Source organism: Sturnira hondurensis, unplaced genomic scaffold (genome assembly GCF_014824575.4).
Source record: "Sturnira hondurensis isolate 20B ecotype Veracruz unplaced genomic scaffold, ASM1482457v3 Scaffold0001872, whole genome shotgun sequence".
Classification (NCBI taxonomy): domain Eukaryota; kingdom Metazoa; phylum Chordata; class Mammalia; order Chiroptera; family Phyllostomidae; genus Sturnira; species Sturnira hondurensis.
The window spans coordinates 1,962,885-1,986,560 of record NW_028074503.1 but is presented as its reverse complement, the minus strand read 5'-3'; the positions used below and the strand labels follow the sequence as shown (position 1 = coordinate 1,986,560).

Below are 23,676 nucleotides of genomic sequence, written 5' to 3'. Positions count from 1 at the left end.
CTGCATGCTACTTCTGGGAATTATGGTGGATTTAATTAACCTCTCAATAAAATCATATCAGTTCTCGATATCTACTGTCGAGAACATCTACTCTCCCTATAGAATATTTAGTAACACAGGCCCCAATTCCCATTTGTACCTGTGATGGGCAGAATAATGCCTCTTCCCTCCAAAACACGGTCACGACTTAGTCCCTGGAAAATGTTACATTATGTTATATTATGTTGTGTTATGTTAATTAATACGTTATGGCAAGAGAGAATAAAGCTTGTAGGAACTAAGGTTACTTATCAACTAAAATTGAAATGAAGAGATTACCCTGGATTATCCAGTGGACCCAAGGCTATGACAAGGGTCCTGAAAAGCGGAGGCAGAAGAAACAGTGTCAGTGACGCAGAGTGAGACTCAACCTCCTGATGCTGGCACTGAAGGTGGAAGGAACGTGGGCCACCTCCAGAAACTAGCAAGAGCACAGAAGTGGGTTCTCCCCCAGAGCATCCAGAGAGAAACAGCCTTGACAACACCCTGATTTTAGCTCAAGGAGAGTCACGTCAGACTTCTGACCCCCAGAACAGGAAGATCATAAATTTCTATCGTTTTAGGCCACTACGTTCATGGCAATTTGTTAGAGCAGCAGTACAAAACATTGGGTTGGCCAAAAAAGTTTGGTATTTTTCATAAGATGGCTCTAGTAGCATTTACCTCCATTTGAAACAATTGTTAGGTTGTATTGTGACAGCTGTCACATCAGCATGCATTAAAAAAAATCAAAGTTTGTGATTTTTTTGTGTAGCCATTTTAATATTAAAGATGTGAGAAAACACACAACACTCTTAGCATATTATGTTTTATTATTTCAAGAAAGGTAAAAATGCAACTGAAACACAAAGCACAAAGATTTGTGCAGTGTATGGAGAAGGTGCTGTGACTGGTGGAACGTGTCAAAAGCGGTTTGCGAAGTTTCATGCTGGAGATTTCTCAGTGGATGATGCTCCATGGATGGGTAGACCAGGTGAAGTTGATAGCGATCAAATCAAGCCATTAATTGAGATCAATATTATTCTACATGGGAAATGGCCGACATACTCAAAATAGCCAAATCAATTAAGTTACTAGTGAAAATGAAAAATGTGTCTTTTATGGAAAAAACTAAACAGACTTTTTGGCCAAACCAATAGAATGCTCTTGTACTAAAACATGTATTAAGAGCATATAATCTTGAACCCCAGTTTCTTCAGTATGGGCTTGATCTCAGTCAGTAATCAAAGGCTCTCTGATTTGATTTTCTTATTAAATCAAAGTTAGCTTCACCTACAGTTTTTCTCAATCTTTATATAATGCTCCACTCAAGACATTAGGTGGTTTTGTGGAAATAAGAAGAGAGGGGGAAAAAGGGTAATATTCTTAAACATATTAGAAATAATGAACACTTATATTGACTTGAAAATATGCCTCTCAGAAAGCTGCCACATCTGAGACTGAAAAAACCCTGGTATAAAAAGCAAGCCATTTTTAAAAATCCTCACCTGAGAATATGTTCACTGATTTTAGAGAGGGGATGGGAGGGGTGAGAGAAACACTGATGTGAGAGAGAAATATCAATCAGTCGTCTCCCATGAGCCCTGACCAGAGATTGAACCCACAACCCAGGATGGGTCCTGACTGAGGATGAAACCTGCAAACTTTTTTGGGTACAGGACAACACTCCAACCAACTGAGCCACCACCCAGCCACGGCTAAAGCATGACATTTGATCAGAGCAGAGACTTCCAACATTTTTCATCTCACGGCACAAATAAACTAATTACTAAAATTCTGTAGCACACCAAAAAATACATTTTTGCCTCTGACCAAAAAATGTTGTAATTTTGATTCACTCACATCAGATGGCTATTGTGTTGGCTGTCGTCATTTTTTTAATTTGACAAACTAAGGGAAAAGAGGTCGGTGCCCCTGACTACATAGTCACGTTCTAAAAATCCTTGCGGCACACCAGTTGAAAACCACTGGACCAGAGCATTAATTAGTACAAGGGCAGCGTGAACTGACCATCTCATTGACAGATCGTCGTCGTCTTGCTGGTCTCTGCTCCTGGCCTTGTCTTATACTTACTTACAGGTTTATCATCTCCTTTATCCTTGCCAAAATAAAAATGAATTTATCAACTAGCTTTGTTATAAAGGGGAAAACTAGTATCATAAAACTGTACACCTGAAACCTATGTGATTTTATTAACCAATGTCACCCCAATAAATTCAATGAAAAATAAAATAAAGGGGAAAAATATTAGCCAAATGACCATCCTTCAGCAACAAATTTATCTAAGATCATTTCTGGTGTTTTCTTTAACCCAGGTATTCTCGCACTATCTTAGAAATGCCTATCACTGCTCTGCAACATACCATCTAAAAGTTTTCTTTATAAGTTTGGGACCTTCTACACTATACGACTATTTTAACATCTGTGAAGGATGAATACTTGTTAATGGTAAAAAATATATATAAATCAGATTTTCTAAAATGGTTTTATTTTTAAAACCTATACAGAGTTTCAATTTAATAAAATATTGCCACAAATCTAATTATACAGCAATGGAAAAAAGAAAAATACAGTTAGAGGTTATCCAAAAAGAAATTCACAATTTTGAAGTTGAAATACATGTTTTCTCAATTAAACAATTTAAGAAAATTGCTTCAGATGGTTTTCCTCTTAAAGATCTGAGATACACAGTCTTTTGGGCTCAACTAGACAACCTCTTAGCAATTTCACAAATAAGTGCTTTTGTTAACTTGAAAATAAGTAACCCTAAAAGCATTCAATTACTAATTTAGTCACAAAATTTATTTGGCTAACAAAGCCAATAAATAAAAGCCAATAAATCAGTACTTCAAAATGTATTTGTGAAAATGAAGTCTACACCTGAGTTGTGAAGAGGAACAATCTTTTTATTAAAAAAGTTGACTCTTCCTAACTGATTTATTTCCTTTCAAATTTATCCTATTTAGACTACTTTCACGATATATCTTAATCCCGAAAGAGTGTGAGGTGTCAAAATAAGAAAAGCTTTCTGGCCCATTAGAAAAGAGGTACCTTAAAAATGTAAACAATTATTAATTTTGGCCTTCCAGATGTGGACACCTGTATCTTACTGAACTAGATATTATGTCCTTGTTTCTCAAAGACATGAAAATTTCTTTCCTAATAATAAAAGATTTGATATGCTGAGATTTGTTTTCAAATGCCTTAAGAATCCAAATTTACGTGTATGTCTATAAAGAATAATTTCAAAAGATGAGAAGAAAGCATTACACAATGATATTACATCATAGGTTTTATTAATGGTAAATGTTTGCATTTATTTTTTAAAAGCTGAGCTCTTGCTAAGCACCTTTTAAAAAGAAGCTAATAAGCGAGAATCATTTGCCATACAAAAACTACATTCACAAACAAGACTTTAAATTTAATCAACTGAAAGCTAAAAGCCATCAGAAAAAGTACAAAGAAAAACACTGCTGAGTCAATCAAATTGCTTTCTATCACTGAATATACTGTATTTAGAATGACACAAATACACGGAACTTAAAAGCAATTTTGTAGATTCGATCTAAGACTGGCAGTAGTACTAGCAAAAGAATAACATGCAATTTGTAATTTCCATCCCCACCCCTCAAATTTCTTTAACACCAAATCACTTGAACAAAAGGTCTCTTTTTCATCTGAGAGGAAGACCATCTAGGTTAACCAAACAGATCCTCATTTCATATTAAAATGGCAAACTGAACCCTATATCTCCTTTTCTGAGATGCTACTTATACATGACTTTGCATAATGACTTAACATAGAATTACTTTTCTGGTAAGTGTCATGGCCACAAATAATCAGTTAAAAAAACTATCAAGTGCAACTCCAGAAAACTTCCTTTAAAGAATTACCCAAACCCAGCACACGCGCAGTATCACTATTACACAAGCTTAAGCAATACAACTTAAAAACACGTGCGTACCTGCACGTTATGCCTTCTATAAAGTTTTAGTGTTGCCAAGTTAATAATTCTTTCAAGGCACTGAAGAATTATGTATACGAACCTTCTGAAATGTAACTACCAATTGCTTAAACTGTTAAAAAGCCCTGAGTCAGAACTTTCAAACTTCCTGAAATTATGGATTTCGGCCAAAATGGCATATTTGTTTATTTTATAGAAAATTAAAAGATAATTTTGCTTTTTGGACATAAGAAGTCATGTCTATGAAACAAAATCAAAGAGACTGTACAGAAAAAGTAAAATATTCAGCAATACTATCTTTCTTACACATTTTATATACGTCAATTACAGATTGTAGTTATGGATTTAGGCACCAAATTGATGTACCACATCACCTTTCCTGAACCTACTGCTAAAATCCTCAACAAAATAAAAATTTCAATTTTAAGCTTGGGTTTCCATCTTCTCCTTAGTCACAAACATGAATAAATGCTGGCAAAAATAACGCTCTAATAGAAAAGGAGGTAGAAATGCTAATGTAGCAACTTACAATTTTAATTCATCAGCTCCACTATCTAGTTTATATTTTAATACTCCAGTCTCACCCACTACTAACCATTTAGCAGTAAACTGGGGCTCAATCTAAAGGATTTCCCCCTCACTGTAGCAAAGCAACATACACATGAGACAGCACTGAATAATTTTTCCTCAAATTTAATGTTTTAAAGAAGTACAGATGTAATTATTAATACGATTATAGTTTTATATATATATGTGAAAGCTCCAAGGCTATATATGATTATCAAGTAATATCAGTAAGCATTCCTATCAGAATAGTCAAGCAAATAAAATTAGGTTGCTTTTTGAGAGAAAAAAAATTTTTAAACAGTTACATGTAAACTTAAAGAAAACTGACATTTTCAACAAGGCACACATAATTTGTGATAATCTTTTACCTTCCCAATTTAGTACAAATTCAAAACTAAATTAATTCTAATGTTTAAAATGTATTTATTCCCTCTGGTTCAAAATGAACTCACAAACCCTTCCAATTAACAGACATTTAAAGCCTAATCATTTATGAATTATGATAATTGTAAGGGAAAGGGGAGAAATTCTGTCACCCCCCAAATTTTAGGAACTTGATGTTTACCATGACTTTGGATTTCACAAATACAAACTATTAAGAGAATTCAGGTATTCCTTTTTATATTTAATAAAAATTTGATCCCACTGGGGGAAGGGGGAGGGGCTTAATGGGTATCAAGTTTCAACTTTTCAAGATCTGATCTGTTTCACAACAATGTGAATTTACTTAACACTACTGAACTGTATACTAAAATTGGTTAAGATGGTAAATTTCAGGTTATGTGTTCTTACCACAATAAAAATGCAAAAAATTCTATTCCAAAATTCAATTTTTATACAAATTATTATTATAAAATATTTTAGACACTTTGAGAAGTGTTTTTCCTTATGGATTTTTTTAAAGCAAGTAGTATTAAAGTCTATAGTTTACAAAGCAATTGTCAATTAAACTACATTGAAAACTGATTGAAAGACCCTTTCTATTACTCAATTAAATATGCTTTCTCTACTTACTGCTTTGATGAAATCTACACAATGCCCCCTTGTCCCCACTAATTTAAACATTAGTATTTCTTTCTTATTTGCTGCAACCCCCTACTCTCCTCTCTATAATACCCCATCACTAATTCTCTTAGTTCATAAATTTAATTCCTAATCCAAAAGGATCCACAATTCATAATAAACAAAAAACAGCAACTGGGAAACGTAACGGTGTATCTCTACCATGTAAAAAATGAAGCAAGCTTTGAAATTTGAATTGGACAAATCTTAAGCAACATGCATTTCAATATGCTAAAATGAAATGGTCCTAGAGGCTAAAACCATCAGATATAAATTTAAGAAAGTTATTTTCAACATTATCAATTAATTTTGTGCCTCTGTAGCTAGCAATGTTTAAAATTACAAAAAGCATAATTCAGCCATCTAAACACTTGCCTAATATAATATTCCTATACTAATACAAAATGATTTTTTCTTGAATAACTTTCTTGCTCCCAGCAAAACTAAATACATATAAAGAAAAACAATTAGAATAGCACCACCATTTGTTAAGTTGTATGTTTTGAGTAACAACACTGACAATCTTAGACGAATCAAGAAGAAAATATGGTAGGAGCGAGGAGAAAGAGGGAGTCCAAATACTACTTAATGCTTACTCTTATAAAACCTTAAGAAGAAATGACATCAGTACCTTCGGATCCCTTCTTTTTGTCTACAGGTTATTTCAAATACACGACTGCATGATAAATTCTCTATGTGTTAAGATGCTGATCTTTGTTTTTTTCAATGTCATGTATCTATCCCCTGAAGCCCAGTATGTTTTTTAATGAATGCATGTCAGTTTTGTTTTTTAACTGATTCTAGGAAAAGTAAAAGCTCTTCGAGGCATAAGATAAAGAGATAATGATGAGAAGGAAACATCCCTATTTGGAAAGCACTGCTGAGAGACATACAATAAGAGGTAGCAGTTTCACAGAGTTAGAGGAAAGTCACTTAAGCAATTAAGTTCTTAATCTTATTCTCCCTCACAATCCCAAAATAATTTTTTTTAAAATTCAGGTACTTGAAAAGGTGAGCAGAGAAACATTTTCTATTCAGTAAATAAATTTCAAAGTGGTACAAATACAGAAAATCCACCAGTGCATAACACTATAATTATAGTGACTTTGTAACTTTTGTAAGTTTTTAAGTTATTGTTTCCTTAATATGGTGGAAATAAACAAGTCTGGAAAATGAAACAGCCTTTTAGGAATATAAGTTTTAGCACTGTAGCTCAGAAGACAAATACAAAGGTTTTAAGTAGAGATCCAGACCATAAAATTCTCTGGTTGGCCCAACAATGCAGAGAGTCCGCGGGGTGCTCCCTGCTTCCCAGAAGATCTACGGACCAGAGATGAGTGACCTAGGGCATGGAAGAAAAGGAAAATCTGGACGTCCACTGTTTTGAAACCTTAAAAAAATGGTTTATTTATCTCTTTATGTAAATATCATCAGTCAGATGTTCTTTTCATAACTTCAAAATATGGCTTAAAAATAGCCTCCATGGCCCTTTATTAGATAACTGAGTGGAGTCAATATAAATTTTCAAATGTAAATTTATAAAAATTTTATCATTCTAAATGACGTGGCTCCACTGAACACAGATATAGAATTACCAGGACTACAAAATCTGCTGGCAAAGCTCACCATTATTTTCACCAGGACCTGTAATGGCAGCAGCCATTCAATAGTCAGAAATATGTTATGAGGCCTAGAGACCTTATACTTTCAGAGTTAAGTTGCTGTACTAGAAAAACTGACTTAAGAATCAGATTCAAAGGGGGAAAAAAGCTATAATATAACTACTCTTAGAAGTACATTTATACATTATTGTAAATAGTAAGACACTACTGTAAATAGCTGATAATCTTAATGATCTAGCAGCAATGAACCCCAAAACACTTATGTGTATATTCATCTTAGATAAGATTATTCATTCAAAGGAAAGAAAATGATTAGATGCTTTAAAGTCAAAGTTTAAGTTAAAAAATGTACAGGTAATTAATTGGACATATCTAAACATCCTAGTTACTCTCTCTAAAGTAAGTATTCATTCTTAGGCTATTATCCTATCCTTGCCTATGTATAGAGGGAGACTGTTTTCTTTATAGTAAGCCTGACTATCTTAGAATGGAAGCAGGCCTAGAACCAGAATCACTGTCAGAATTAATAGCTATGAAGAAGAAAGGATTGCAGATGTTGGGAAGTGCATCCTCCTCCTCAGATCACTGGGGTACCACTACTCAGTGTATTAGAAAAGCTGAATCAAATCTCAGAGGCCAATTAGGGGATTACCATTTTACTGGGCAGATCAAGGCTGGATAAGTAAACACAGGGAAAACTGAGGTATACTTTTCACAGGCATTTTTTTTAAAGGCTGGCTGCACAAACCAGTGTATAAATTAATATAAGAAAGGCAAATATTAATAGTCATTTAATAGGTACTCTGTGACTGAATAATTTTCCTCCCTTCAGTTCCTCATTATATTTTATTTTTCCTTTTCATGTCTACTAATCATTTTGAAACTGGCAACTGAATTCAAGTTTCCTTTGCCCTTTAAATCTAGAAAAATAAGATTAATGCAAAGTCATTATTCTCTCATGCTATGTTTCCATTTACTCTAAGAATTCAGAAACAATCATTTGGATAGCTTTATGTTCATCTCAAAAAGAAGTCTCTCTTCAATATTTCCTTGATATATGTGACAATGGTTTGACTTGCCCCTTTCATTTAGTGCCTCAGTGACCCTAACTTTTCTGAGTACCTGTGTTAACTCACTGTATCAAAAGTCTAATAAATTTGTAACAGATTTTGAAAGGATTTTTCCCCTTAAGAAGTTTTCCCCTTAGCCAATAGTAAATTACGTATGGAGTATATGAATTTCATATTTCAAATTAAAACAAAACAAACAAAAAAACATGACTTCAACCACTGTTTGTATTAGACTTGTTTGTTCTGGTACATTTACAGTCTCATAATACTCTAGTAAAGAAACTATAATATTAAAAATTAATTCATTACAATTGCCAACTAGCTTAAAGCTTACTAAGATCTCATGACCAAACACCTTAGCTAACAAAACACACTGAGTTTCCTGTTAATACAGAAGAATCCTTCGTTCAATAGCCTTGCGACATATAGGACATTCACTCATTCGGTCTCCGCAGAGCTGGCACGTTCCATGGCCACAGAGGAAAATCATATTCTTTAGACGATCCAAGCACACAGGGCACATTGTCTGGAATGGGAGATAAAAAATAAAGTAATAAATGCTGAGACATTTTATATTTTGAAAGCATAACATGAGACAATTATGTAACATCATTTTCTTTTGTTGTAGTCAAATAATCTTTTGTTGCTTAAATTTTAAAGAGTTTTTAAATCGTTAAAATATCACCTCTATAAAATATAAATATCGGTTGTACTGTCAGGACAGTATAAAAGGCACTAGAGAAAACAAATAATGTATAAAAATACTATATAAAACAAACACGCAAATGCCAAAATCTAATAGGGAATGAATGTAAACAGCTCCACTCGGTCTGATTCAGATTCTGCAACTCTAGGTACTATGCTGTTCTTGTATGGCAATTAACACAATGCACCAGGCCTTTTGGGAAAGGGGAAAGTATATAAATGTCTCTAAAAACACATGCAAGCACTATGATATTATACAGTAACAGCTCTATTATCACTCCCACTCTAAAAAAGAGGAAACTGAGGTTTAGTGGGGTTAAAACTTTCCCAGAGTAAGCCATGATAGGAACTCAAGTCACGTGGGCCCAGAGCTCCTGATTTTAAACATTATACTGTACTGCATTACCATCAATGTATATCCCCTTAGCAAAAAACAATTAACCTTAGCTACATATCAATAAATCTGACTTCACAAACTTAGAAGAATTTAGAAGTATGACAGATATACTTCTGTGAAACACTCTTGGAAATCAAATATTAATTTACAAAACACATTTTACATTTTATATTTATAAAAACATATTTTACCTAAACATACAGGATGGGGCAAAAGTAGGTTTACGGTTGTATGTGAAATACAAGAGTTTATTCTTGTATTATTATTAATTGATTATTGTATTATTTTCCATACAAAGAACTGTATCTATTTTTGCCCACCCCTGTATTATACTTACTCTGAATTACACTTTTCCCAAATAATATATATATATGAAATACTTAAATGAGACCATCTAGATTAATAAATAAGACCTGAAGCCTACACAAAAATGTAGCTAACAACTTTGACAACACCAGAAATCACTGTAGAAAAACAAAGCACATAAAAAATGGGGTCATGATTTCAGGATGGTGCTGGAACAGGTGGATGCTACACTTGCCTCCTCCCAGGACCAAACTGGAATTACAACTAAATTTAAAAACAATCATCCTAAATAATCAACTGAAGATAGCTAAAGAGGAATCTTAAAACCAAGATTTTCAGAAGACACAGCAAGACTGGTAGGAAGGTCAGAGATTTGAAAAGGGCTAGACCCACTCCTACGGGATATCTCAGCCACAGGGTAGTTCCCTGAAAAGCGTGGGGCCTAAACCCCAAACTGGGCTCCCTGACCCAGAGCACCAGAGCCAGGAAGAGGCGCCCACATGACACCTGGCTGTGAAGCACAGAGGGGTTTCTGTCCACCAAAAAGAGATGGGAGTCCACTAGGGACAATATGCACTATCTTAAAGGGCTAACACACAAAATTTCCTTCATAGCCACTCACTCTGGTCTCTGATGGAGGGAGGGCAGAGTGGACTAGAGTCACATGACTCATATATATTTTTTGGATCAGCAAAGTGAAAAGACAACCCACTGAATGAGAGAACGTATTCACCAATACACCTGATAAGGGCTTAATATCCAAAATTATTATAAAGAATTTAGTGAACTTACAAAACTCAACACCAAAAAAAAACAATCCAACTAAGAAATGGACAAAGGACCTGAATAGACACTTCTCCAAAGAAGATATACAGAGGACCAATAGACATACGAAAAGATACTCAATGTTACTAATCATCAGAGAAATGCAAATTAAAACCACAACAAGGTATCACTTCACACCTGTCAGAATGGCTATCATTGATAAATCAACAAACAACTGTTAGCAATGATGTGAAGAAAGGTGAATCCTTATACACTGTTGATGGGAATGTAGATTGGTGCAGACACTGTGGAAAGCAGTATAGAGTTACCTCAAAAATTAAAAATGGAACTGCCATATGACCCAGCAATTCCACTTCTGGGAATAAATCCATGGACACAGAGCCCTGGCTGGTGTAGCTCAATGGATTGAGCGCAGGCCTGCGAACCACACAATCGCGGTTCGATTCCCAGTCAGGGCACATGCCTGGGTTGCAGGCCAGTTCCCGGTTCCCGGCAGGGGATGCATGAGAGGCAACCATACATTGATGTTTCTCTCTCTCTCTCTCCTTCCCTTCCCCTCTAAGATAAATAAATAAAATCTTTTATAAAAAAAAATCCAAGGACACAGAAATACTTAATTCAAAAGACTATATGCACTCCTATGTTCATTGTGTATTATTTACAATAGCAAAGATTTGGAAGCAGCCCAAGTGCCGATCAGTAGTTGAGTGGATGAAAAAAGCTGTGGTACATTTACACAATGGAATAATACTTGGCTGTAACAGAGGAAGATTTACTTTTTGTGACACCATGGATAAGCCCAGGGAGTATTATGCTAAGGAAAATAAGTCAGAAAAAGACAAGTACCATATGATTTCAATTATAGGTGGAGTCTAATGAATAAAATAATTTACAAACAAAATAGAAACAGACTTAGAGAGAGCAAACTAACCATTGTCAGAGGGGAAATGGATTGGGGTCTAGGTGAAAAAGTTGAAGGGATTAAGCAAAGAAAAATAAAAAAACTCATAGACACAAACAACAGTATGGTGATCACCAAAGGTAGAGGGAGGTAGAACACAGTAAAAGAAGAATAAATACTGATGGAAGGAGACCTGACTGGGGCTGATGAACACATAATACACAAGTGATGTATTATAGAATTGTATGCATGAAACCTGTAATTTACTAACCAATGTCACCCAATACATCTATAAGATCACATGCAATTATTGTCTATTAAAGAGACATCAGAATAATAGAAAGATTAGAGATTAAAAAAAAAAGAAGAGTTTTTCTAATGCTTTCTCTTTGTAACTTTAAAGGGGTCCCTACAAGAAATCCCATCATTGCACAGAAAATGAATTTTGTTTTAAGTGTTTAAATACTTTATTGATGAAATACATTAATAAAGATAATTTAAGAAAGAATAAACTTCTCTGAACAGTAAACTTGAGATAAAGGTAGAGCTGAACTATTCTTTTAGGATCCACATAAGGTGTCATTATTTATTATAAAAACAATTTGAATTCACAATTAAAGAGATACAATGCTTTTCACAAAGTGTATCCAAAAATCAGTTTTAGCTTTCTATAAGTGTCTACGGAAAAAGAACTGAGGTTCTAAAGAGTTTCAAAATTTTTTAAACATTTTATTTTATACTAGAATGAGCTACATATGTTTCTACTTTAATATTCCTACATTAATAACTTGCAAATCCATATTTATCTTTATTTATTTACTATATAACAAGTATTAATACATGCTGGATTTCAGAAGAAAAACTAGCCCAATCATAGAGTTTCCACCTTTTCAGAGGGGTGTTTAAATTTCTAATAAATATATACATTTAGGTCTTCTGGCCAAGATGGAGGCGTAGATGGAAACACCGTGCCTCCTCACACAACCAAGTTTAAAGACAACAAAGTTTTAGTAACAAAAATGCAACCAAAACAGACAGAAAACTGAACTGTACCAAGGTCCAACAACTAACCACCCAGCCAGACCAGTAAGAGGGGCAGAGTCAGCGGCTGGTGGAGCAGGGTCACGCAGGAAAAAGTGGCCAGCCGACCCAGGCACAAAGCAGAGGTTGGCAGATCCCAGGTATGGGGTGGCAATGGGAGGACCCAAGGAGGGCGCAAGGTGGCTGGCTGAGTACGCTCACACATTCGCATGCAGATAAACCAGGCAAAAAAACGATCAGTGAGACAGACCACACAAACCAGGGCCCCAGCACCAGAATTAAAGCCTAAAAGTACCAATTGGAAAAACTTTCCAGGGTTGAGGTGCCGGGAGAGGCTTCCAGGCTCACAGAGAGTTCACTGGAGAGATCCACAGGGTCCTGGATGGTGCAGAGGCCCACACACCCAGGAGCCGGTAGCACCAGGAGGGCCTGGTTTGCTTGAGGGAAACAGCAGAGGGGACCAAAATCCGAGAGAGAGTGGAAGAAATGCCACTGCCCCTCTCTGACCCTGCCCCCACATACAGCATCACAACCCAGCAAATGGGTTGCCCCACCCTGGTGAACACCTACGGATCTGCCCCTCATATGTAACAGACATGAACAGTCCAGAACATTATGGCTCAAGTAGAAAAAGAGCTCAAAGCCCCAGAGCCAATACTTTTAAGCGACTAAGAAATAGCCAACCTCTCAGATGCACAGTTCAAAACACTGGTGATCAGGCTGCTCACAGAGCTGGTTGATTTTAGCCACAAATTAGAGGAACATATGTAGGCTAAACTAATTGAAATGAAGGGAAATGCACAGGAAACCAATAGTGATGGAAAGGAAACTGGGACTAAATTGAGTGGGCCATAAGGAAGAAAAAAATGACCAAACAGAAAAGAATGAAGTAACAAGAATTCAAAAAAATGAGGAGAGGCTTAGGAACCTCCAGGACATCTTTAAACGTTCCAATATCCAAATTATAGGGGTACCAGAAGGGGGAGAGGAACAGCAACAAGTGGCAAACTTATTTGAACAAATAATAAAGGAGAACTCCCCCAATCTGGCAAAGGAAATAGACTTCCAGGAAATCCAGGAAGCTCAGAGAGTCCCAAACAAGTTGGATCCAAGAAGGAACACACCAAGGCATAGCATAATTACATTACCCAAGGTTAAAATAAAGGACAGAATTCTAGAAGCAGCAAGAGATGAGGGGACAGTCACCTACAAAGGAGTTCCCATCAGACTGTCAGCGGATTTCTCAAAAGAGACCTTATAGGCAAGAAGGAGCTGGAAAGAAGTATTCCACGTCATGAAAGCCAAAGACCTACAGCCAAGATTGCTTTATCCAGCAAAGCTTTCATTTAAAATGGAAGGGCAGATAAAGTGCTTCTCAGATAAGATCAAATTCAAGGAGTTCATCATCACCAAGCCCTTATTATATGAAATGTTAAAGGGACTTACCTAAGAAAGAGAAGATAAAAAATATGAACAGTGAAAGGACAGCAAACTCACAGTTATTAACAACAACCACACCTAATACAAAAGCAAACTAAGAGGACAGCTAGATTGGGAGCAGAACCATAGAAATGGAGATCACATGGAGGGTTAGCAACAGGGGAGTGGGAGGAGGAGAAGGGGGAAGAAGGTACAGAGAATAAGTGGCATATATGGTAGGTAGAAAATAGACAGGGGGAAGGCAAGAATAGTATGGGAAATATAGAATCTAAAGAACTTGAGACACATGGACATAAACTAAAGGAGGGAGTGGTGGGGGAGGGGTTTGCAGGGTGGAGGGGAGTGAAGGGGGGAATAGGACAACTGTAATGGCATAATCAATAAAATATGTTAAAAATACATACATACATACATACATCCATTTAATTCTAAATCAGTTATCACAAGGGTCATTAGTTATCCCATGTCACTATCTATTAACTATGTCCCGTTCTTACCAATTCACACCAGAAGACAAGTGTTGACTCTAAAACTGCATGGCAACACTGATGTAACTGCCTACTGAAGAAATACAAACGCTTTGCAGCTCACACCTTTGCATTAAATCAGATATAATTACTGGGTCAAATAGTGAGGTTGTGGGGAAAAAGCCCTTCTTACCATATGCCTACTTTTAGCTAATTTTCTTTATTTTATTGCTTTTATTAAATATTGAGTAGATAGAAGAGCATTTCTGATGGTATGTATAAAATATAAAGAACAATATGTCATATTGTTGTCACCACCCAGCTTAAAATTGGAACACATACTTTTAAAGCCTTTCCACACATCCTCCCCAGTCCTTTCCATCCACTCCTCACTGATAACTACGATGCTGAATTTTGCATTTATCTTTCCTTTATGGTGTGTTTGCATGTGTATAGTTTTTAAAGTATCATTATACAGAAATACGTACAAATCATAAGTGTATAGCCTAATAAAATTTTACAAACTGATAACATGAATGTAATTAATAGTTAAATCAAGAAATGTAGTATCAGTACTAGAGAAACTTCTCTTAAAGCCTCCTCCCCAGACATCTCAGCCAAGAAAACCACTACTCTTAATTTTAAATGCTATCTGTATAATTTTTCCCCAAGTTTGCATTCCCAAACAATATTCTGTTTAGCTTTATTAAATAATGACAAATTTTTCCAATGTGTTTTTTTACTAACTATAGTCCTGCCAGCATTGTGAGTTATGGCAGCTACATTTTCTGCTTAAATACTTATTAACACTAACAGTTTTTAACACTGAGTTTTCACATAGGCTGGTAGGTAGCAAAAGGTACTTCATAGTGGTTTTAATTTTGGTTTCTTGATTACTAATGTGGTTGAGCATTTTTTCATGTTTATTGATCATGTGAGTGTTTCCTACTTTGGAAAGTGCCAAAGTAAATCTTTTAATGAGATTTTACCCAATTGCAAATATTCAAATACTACAAGTGATACATTAATATGAACCATGTCTATTACAGAAGACACTATTTGTCTATTACAAATGCCACTCTTAGAATCATTTTCACCATGAGGAAATCATTATTACCTGCTCTTTAATGTCTTGTAACTGTTGCTGCAACTTCTGCACATCTGCGTTGACATTGGTATTATCCTTGTCCTTTTGTAACACTGGGATATTTCCGCTTGCTATAATATAGATACAACAATGATCTTTCTTGTTTCTAAAATTACTACTGTTTTATTTTTAAAAAGGCTATTATTAGAATCTTCTTTAAATATTGTCTTTACACACGGACAACAGTACTTACACTGATATTATACTCCTTCATTTATAATCTTCAAAAAGAAATAGATTCACGTAGTAATTATATTTAACACAGCTAGACAACACTCTACGCCCATACTTTCAGGTTTTCCAAGGCTCTACTTGCTTCCTTTGGCAAATACATTTTATGCTTATTTTCCCTGTGCCTGCACTGTACAAATCCAAGAGGATAAGCCATACAGCATTTTAACTAACTGTGGCAGCAAACCTCCTTTCTTTATTCCCACTCTCCTTGTTGTTAGTGATCTGAGAAGAGCAACTCCATGGACGAAAGGCCATGATCAGTGATCTACTACTGAACGAAGGGAAATTTTTATTTCACATTTCCTACTCTCTAGATTCTATCCCTAGGATTTTTCCAATCTGTTGGTGATAGACAAAAAGCCCTGGGGTGGAAGTAGATATACTCAGGTTTTCCTCATCTGTACACAGACTAACGGAATCAAAGATACCATCCAGCTTAGATCTAATGCAAAGATGAAAAATATTTTTACACAGTTGTACTGCTGAAAAAGTTAAAGGTAAATAATTTACTTTTCATCTTTCCACTTGTTCACTACCTTACACTTCAGTTTATCTACAGTTAGTTACTCTGTCCCAAATTAGATTATTCCATAAAATACTCAAATGCGCTAGGTAAACCTGCCAGATACAGGAAGTAGGTTAAATTAATACTTGTATAACCTGAAAAAATGATTTGTAATATGATGTTATGATGTTCACCCAAGATCCACTGAATTTTTTTCTTAAAAATAGACAGCAAATTCTTTAAGCAAGAATACAATAATATTCTTTGTATCACAAATGTAGGTATCTTAAAAAACTAATGTAATATGTAATCATATCTATAATCATATCAGGATTATTTCTATATCATATCATGAACTAGAAAAATATTTCATGTTTCTTATCATGTAACAAGAACAAAACCCTACCTGTTCCTCTGTAAATGTGAGTCATATTCCATATGTTTTACAAAAGCACAGTATATTATACATGAGAAGGGATGTTCAGGAAAGTTCCCCCCAAAAGAAGGCGCTTAAAAAAACCCACTTACAGATATCATCAGAGGCATCTTCTGAACTTTTCCCTCCACAACACATAATGAAAGGCACTCTCCGTTCAACGACTGCCCGACACTGCACACACTTTTTCATCAGGTTAGCACAGTCTAGAGAATAACAACAGGACACGTCTCACAAAAGAGAACAGGAATAAAAGGAGGGTTGCCTTTCTCTGCTCAGTCTTACGACTTAAATTCAACACTGAGATAAACTACATTCTGCAGGCCAAATCCCAACCAGGAGCCTATTTTTTTGTATAAAGAAAGTTCTAATGGAAAATAGTCCAACCCATTCATTTACATAGTCTACAGTTCTTTTGGTACTAAAATGGCAGAGCTGAGAGGTTGGAAGGTGTTGAGGAGTTACAACATAAATCGGAGGGCCCACAAAACTGTAAATAATTATTAGTCAACCCTTTACAGAAAAAATGTATTAACCCTCGCACTATGAAAATTTAAATAACCTGTGCTCTTCTAACTTGAAACGGAATTCTCTCTCTACATGCCCCCACAGCCAGCTGATTACAGGCATCACACCGGTCCTTGGTAAACAGAAAGTTACTTGTAGCAGGATGCTAAAGGAGAAAACCTCAATCCTTTCTTTAGTTGACAAGATGCCTATAAGAATGAAAAAAGGCTAAAGCAAATCTAGGCTGATAAGATTTATCTATCATACAACTTGTATGTTAGACATATTAAAAATGAATACTTATTGACTGATTTTATAATAGGAGACACCATACTTTTACCTTGGGCCTATTTAAATAGGTATAACTTATTAAACTTGTTTAAATCCTTCACTGACAAATGTAAAAAGTAAAGGGAAGAGCAGAATATTAATACTGAACAACATATAAACTTGCAAAGAACAAGGGGGATATATAAATTTTTAAAATATGTTTATTGATTTTAGAGAGAAAGGGAGGGAGAGAGAAAGAGAAAAATTGACGTGAAAGAAAAACATCTATTGGCTGCCTCCCATGCATGCCCTGACCAGGGGCAGGAACCACAACCTGGCTATGTGCCCTGACCAGGAATCAAACCCCCAACCTCTTGGTGTATGGGACAATGCTCCACCCAGCCGGGCCACCAAGCCAAGGCTAAAAGCAGATTCTAAAACATCTCTTGAACTTTAATTATCCTCATAAAGGAAAGATTTCTATACACTTTCTTGATGAGATTAAATTGAGAACAGTTAGGAAAACTAAAAATTTTAACCCCAAATTATTGCTGTGGGTGGTTCAGTAGTGGGGAAATTATGCAAGAGAAGCAGCAATAATTAAGGTAAAGACAAATGAAGATGAGCTAATTTTATGTGAAAAAGGGCTAGATGAAACCTTTCAACATTTTTAGAAATAAATTTCTATTGTGTGTAAGAAGAGATCATTTGTGCTAAAACAAACGAAATCAAAATTCAACCTAGTGGAACACAGCATATTCAGTCTTCTCTAGGGCTCAGGAGCCAGGAGAAAAATAGGTGACAATTCTCGTAGAGAGAAACAGAAGGTCCTAGAGGCCCACCAACATTTTTGTTCATGAGTTATCAACAAATTATTGTTTCACTTTCTATTTTTATAATAATACTGAGGAGGTTTTTTATAGGCTACTTACTTTCACAAGCACACATATGTCCACATGGTTGAAAAAGAACAGCTGCTTTCTTGTCTGAGCACACCACACATTCTTCAATCTACAAAAAAAGAAGTTACACAGCATAAGCATGAACATCAACAGATAAAACCGTTTCCTTCCTATCCAAATGTACTCATTTACTCTGTAAGGAAACACTCTAGGCATGAGGAATTTAATACATACGTCTCTGTCCTCTACTCTCTTCGTTACTCATTTTCTCTGCTTAATAGGTTCTATCTCCACTTTAGTCTCCCTCCCCATCCTAAAAAAAAACCAGAAAAACTCCATTTCCTCTGAGGTCAGGAAGACCAGACTAGACTTCAATTTTCTTTTTTTCAAAAATTACTTTTGAGAGAAAAATTAAAAGAACAAATGATTAATATTAAGATAGATTTTTAATATTAATAAAAATCTAGCCAGATCAGCCAGACTGCTAAAACCCATGGGGGATTTTTCTGTTTATCCATATCTAAGAAACTCTACCTAACATTACACTTTTCCAAGAGTTGATCGATTCTCCAACACGGGTGGGAACCCAATGTCCTGGCCTATTACTTCTCCATGATCTCTGAAGTCTTCCACAAGCTACTCATAATTTCCCTCAATTTCACTTCCTCTTCATCAGTTAATCTGACTTTTGAGTGTGTAACTAGTTCTTAACCTTGGCTCTGGCTTCTTACCCTCACCCACCCCACTGCCTTTAGCTTCACATCCATCTTTCACCTATTCTCTCTTCTGAAACAAATTCACATTTATCCACATTTTGTCATTTAATATTACTGTCCAAAATGATGACTACCACTTACCTATAACTTCACCTAAACAACCAAATACTGCACACATGCTCTCTCTATGGACTTTCCAACTTACACCCTTATGAGCAGAGAATTTATATAGCAGTACTAGTGGAAAGCTGTAAGACATGGTTAATGAGGGTATTTATATTTCTGGATTCGAATTCTAGCTCCAGTACGAACAAATTACCTAACATTTGTTGAGCCACAGCTTTCTTTTTTAATACCTGAATGCTAATGAACAATCCTTCTTCACAGAGTACTAAAGAGTAAATTAGAATATAGGGACAGGTGTTAGGTGCCCCTTTTTCAAGTGTACCCTTAACGATTCTAAATATGAGGCAGTGAGGGCATAACTGAACTAAGACACAGCAATAGGGAAGAGCAGAAAGAGTTTTGAGAACTATTTAAGATTTAGTAATTAATAAAATGTGGGGAATGAATGGTGAAGAAAAAGTCTAGCATATCTGCTAAGTTTCTGACTTGACTAATTGATTCCAAACAGTTCAAAGAAACAAATTTCAGTCGCCTACACTACTGTTCATACGACTAAGACCAGGGAGTTCTTTCCAACTCTAGGATTACATATCTAGGCTTTAGTCCTATTCAAGGCCCGATTGAAATGAAATGAATGGTTACCCTCAGTGTAGCAATCTAGCCCCCAAATGCAAACACTAAGCACTATAACACTAGAATTGCAGGGTGAAGAGCAGAATATATGAAAACCCTAGATTTGGCTGACTAAGGGATCCATAACTTAAACTAAGTACATCAATTTTTCACAACTCCCAACAAAGGTTTTCCTCTCTCATAAGACTGGCTAAGGCTCAGCACCATGGCTAAGTTTCAAAGGTGTGTCAGTCAGCTATCTGTCTGATTGGCTAGTAAACTACACAGAAAAGTAGGCAGAATCTGGGTGAAAGAAGAAATGAAAATCCCAGGTGTTAGCCACTGGAGATATGGATGAAAGTTCCAAGAGCAAGGATGGGAGGAGGGTGATACTCTGATCCAGCCATTTGTATGTAAGGAGCACTTCTCTAAATATTTTAAGAACTGCAGTGCTAAGTGCTGATAAAAGATTAAACTGTGACAATGGAAAAAAATTAAATGTCATGTGTAATGTGTTTAGTTCAATGTCTAGTGTGAAATCTGTGTCCAACATGTAAGAATTCTCTTCTCCCTCTATATAATGGTATGTGTCTATGTATATGAATTGTTTACAAACAGTTTAAAATAACCTAACAATTTGATCTAATAATTTAGTTACCCAATCCCCTATCACTAGGAAAAAAAACTTTATAAACATAACTTTTTCTCTCTTCTGCAATTTTCCTCAGATTCTAGTCCCGGGAATGGAATTACTATATTAAAACATGTTTGTTACAAAAGTCTGTGTACACACAAGGTCCAGCACAAATAACACCCTGCTTTTATTACAAAATCATAAGCATGTAATTCTGTAACATAACAGTATCACACTGAAGCACACCATAGGACATTTTATGTGAAATATTCAAATTAAAACTGTAAATAATTACACCCATATTATTACCCTACTGACCACCCTCAAGCAGGCATTAGTTCCGCTGGACACTGTATATTGTCAGGATAGTCTCTCAAAAACATGAAGCTGTTTATTCAGTCCCCAGCAGTATTAAGAAATGTCTATTTCCCACTTTCCTAGATAGAAGTTTTTTAAATTTATTTTTACTAATTTGACAAAAATGCTTAATAATAACTCATAATTTTTAATTTTGTATTTCTTTAATTGCTTAAGAGACTAAATTTGTTTATTCTTCCTTCTTCCGAACACTAGTTTTATAATTTATCTTCACTAAAGATGTGTATTATCCTTCAACCACCTGGGGTCACTCTTTCTTTATCTTTAAAGGTTCTGAAACCAATCTAGCAAACCTACTTGGTGGGGAATGTTAATTCTTGTATCTTTCTACAGGTTTGAAAATTCCATAGTTTAAAAAAAAAAACTGAAAGCTTATTAACTCTTGGAATTCAGAACTCCTCTAAAAAAGAAATGAGAGCATCTTCCTTCCATTCCACCTCCCTGTTTTATCAATCCTCCTTTGTAGACACTGTGTTTCATTCTGTCTGCGTTTCATAACACAAAAGAACAGAGACTTAAGAGTCAAAAGAACTGCACTAAGATCCAACTGTTCATACTTTTGGAACTTCAGTTTTTCCAAATGCAAATGCTACAGTTGAACTAGAAGACAAATCCACACCTGAGACTCTGCTTTTGACACGCTGGGGCTCTGAACTCACATTACATCTGTCATAAAGCACCTACAACACCCTACACAGCAAAGTAACTTCTAACCTAAGTCATAGTTTGCTAAGAGATCACAAATTTTTGGCAAGAAACTACCATATACATCTATGTCTTTGCCTACAAAACAAGTGTTCAATAAAGATTGTTGAAATAGGGCTTAATGTAACCAAAAGTTTCCAGCACAATAGCGGAATACATAGACCAATCTAAAAACAAGAGAATGACTTAGGTTTTTATTCTTTCAGATTCTTTCCCAAACTATTACTTTGTAAGCGGGAAATTAAATCAAATAATAAATGCCGAGTAGAATAATCCACATTTATTTATTATTAAGCAAGGTTCATAGGTAATGCATATAAAATGCCAACACAGTGCCCAGCATACAATCAGCACTGTTGGTTCATCCTCCTCACCTTTACTAATAGATTAAGCAGCTACACACATACTCCAGTATTTTCTAGCCAAAATAACTTCCTTGTACTTTTTTCTATGCCAAAAATTTTACCAAAGAAATATTCATTTGGATCATAAAGTACACTCAGTCTTAGAAGGTTCCATATATGAAAATGTGAGAAGCACTGGTAAGATAACACCTTTTAAGTCACTTCCAGCTAATTCATTCAGAGAATTAGTGTCAGCTCCTCTCTAATTAATAAAGGTTAATGAATAGCTTAGGAAGCATCAAGAGAAAAATGAAAAGAATAAAAAGTGCAACGGCAAAAAAGAGTATAAATGAGATCAAAGAAAACCAATACATCTTTTGGTTTAAGCTATTCACCATGAGAGAAATTACTTGTAAGAAATTTAAATCTTACTTTACATGTGCACACATACACATACACACAGAAAAACTAAAACAACAAAATCATGGGAAAAGAATGAAACCAGTAACCCAGGAAAGAATAATACTTTTCAAAAAGCAAAAGAGTCAGACAAGATGCAAAGTTCAGAGTGAATAAGAATTTGGCCATCTAATTTCAGGATAATCAAACTTGACTTGCTTCCTGGGAAACTAAACAAAATGAGTAGCATCATGTGTGAAGTTTTCTTGCCAAAAAATGTTTAAGCTGACCCTAATCAAGCCATTAGATCACCTTCCAGTTTATAGGAAATACAGTGGATGGAGAAACAAATTAGTGCCACAATAAAGCAATCAAATAAATCCAGAATGTGTAATCTTCTACGAAAAGAAAAAAATTGACCAATCTTTTACAAAAATAAATGCAATACAAAATGGTCCATGCGCTCAAAAAAGGGGCAATTTACAAGTAATTAGAAAACAAAGTGGAATTAAATACAACTTTAGGTTATACGGGGCTTTGAAAGCAAAACAGTAGATTGCTTTTATTTTTAACTACTACAGTTTATATATAAAGAAGGTAACATAAATGGTCTGAATAAATATATAAATTATATATTCCTATATTTAGAACAGAAAGAGCAAAATTAAATAGACACATAGCACCATATAATGTTTTATTTCATTAATTGTAGTCTCAAAGATCTTCCTAAAACGGTAAGGTAACTGTATTAAAAATATATTACCTTTGTCCTGGATTGAACTTGTTCTTTACAGATAAGGCATTTCTTGACTCGTGGAGAACATAAAGAACAGGTAGCAATATGTCCACATGGGCCAAAAAGAGTATCTCTCTTCATATCTGAGCAAACCATACACTCTTCCAACGTTTCAGAATCATTACTAATCATAGAAGGACTTCGAGAACCCACTTGACCACTAACAGAAGAAAACAAGGCTATCAGAATATTTATATTCCAAATACAATAATTAAGATGTTTTTAAAAACATCTAGAGCATCACTAGTATATATAAAAACAGCTTTAGTTATGTTAAAAATTAAGTTTAACATCTGTATATGAAATAATGCATATTATATTTTTCTATTTATGTACAGCTCTGCATCTTTATGTATTTACAGCACTATTCAAATTACAAATTGAACAAGTCCTCATCCAATGCGAAAGGGTGAATCTTCTAGCAAAAACACACAAAAACAGTTTCACACAGAACTTTTTTACCTATATAGAACCAGTTGAGAAAGCCATAGGAATAAAAAATCCTAACGAGAGTCCATGCTAGTTACCCTAACTACAGACAGGACACAATGAAGCATCATCAGAGTCCACAACTGACAGGGCCCTTTGAAAATATGCC

General features: G+C 35.2%; 1 protein-coding gene across 1 annotated transcript in view; it reads right to left on the bottom strand.

Annotated features, from left to right (window-relative positions):
• Positions 1 to 3,318: 3,318 nt before the first annotated feature.
• MIB1 (MIB E3 ubiquitin protein ligase 1) overlaps positions 3,319 to 23,676 on the bottom strand; it is a 119,434-nt gene continuing 99,076 nt past the window's right edge. The window contains exons 17-21 of the mRNA XM_037031804.1: positions 23,046 to 23,238; positions 18,399 to 18,477; positions 16,782 to 16,895; positions 15,485 to 15,585; positions 3,319 to 8,850 (exon numbers count right to left, since the gene is read on the bottom strand). Of these exons, the coding sequence (XP_036887699.1) occupies positions 8,710 to 8,850; positions 15,485 to 15,585; positions 16,782 to 16,895; positions 18,399 to 18,477; positions 23,046 to 23,238 (628 nt within the window). The 3' untranslated portion in view covers positions 3,319 to 8,709. The remainder of the gene's footprint in view (positions 8,851 to 15,484; positions 15,586 to 16,781; positions 16,896 to 18,398; positions 18,478 to 23,045; positions 23,239 to 23,676) is intronic.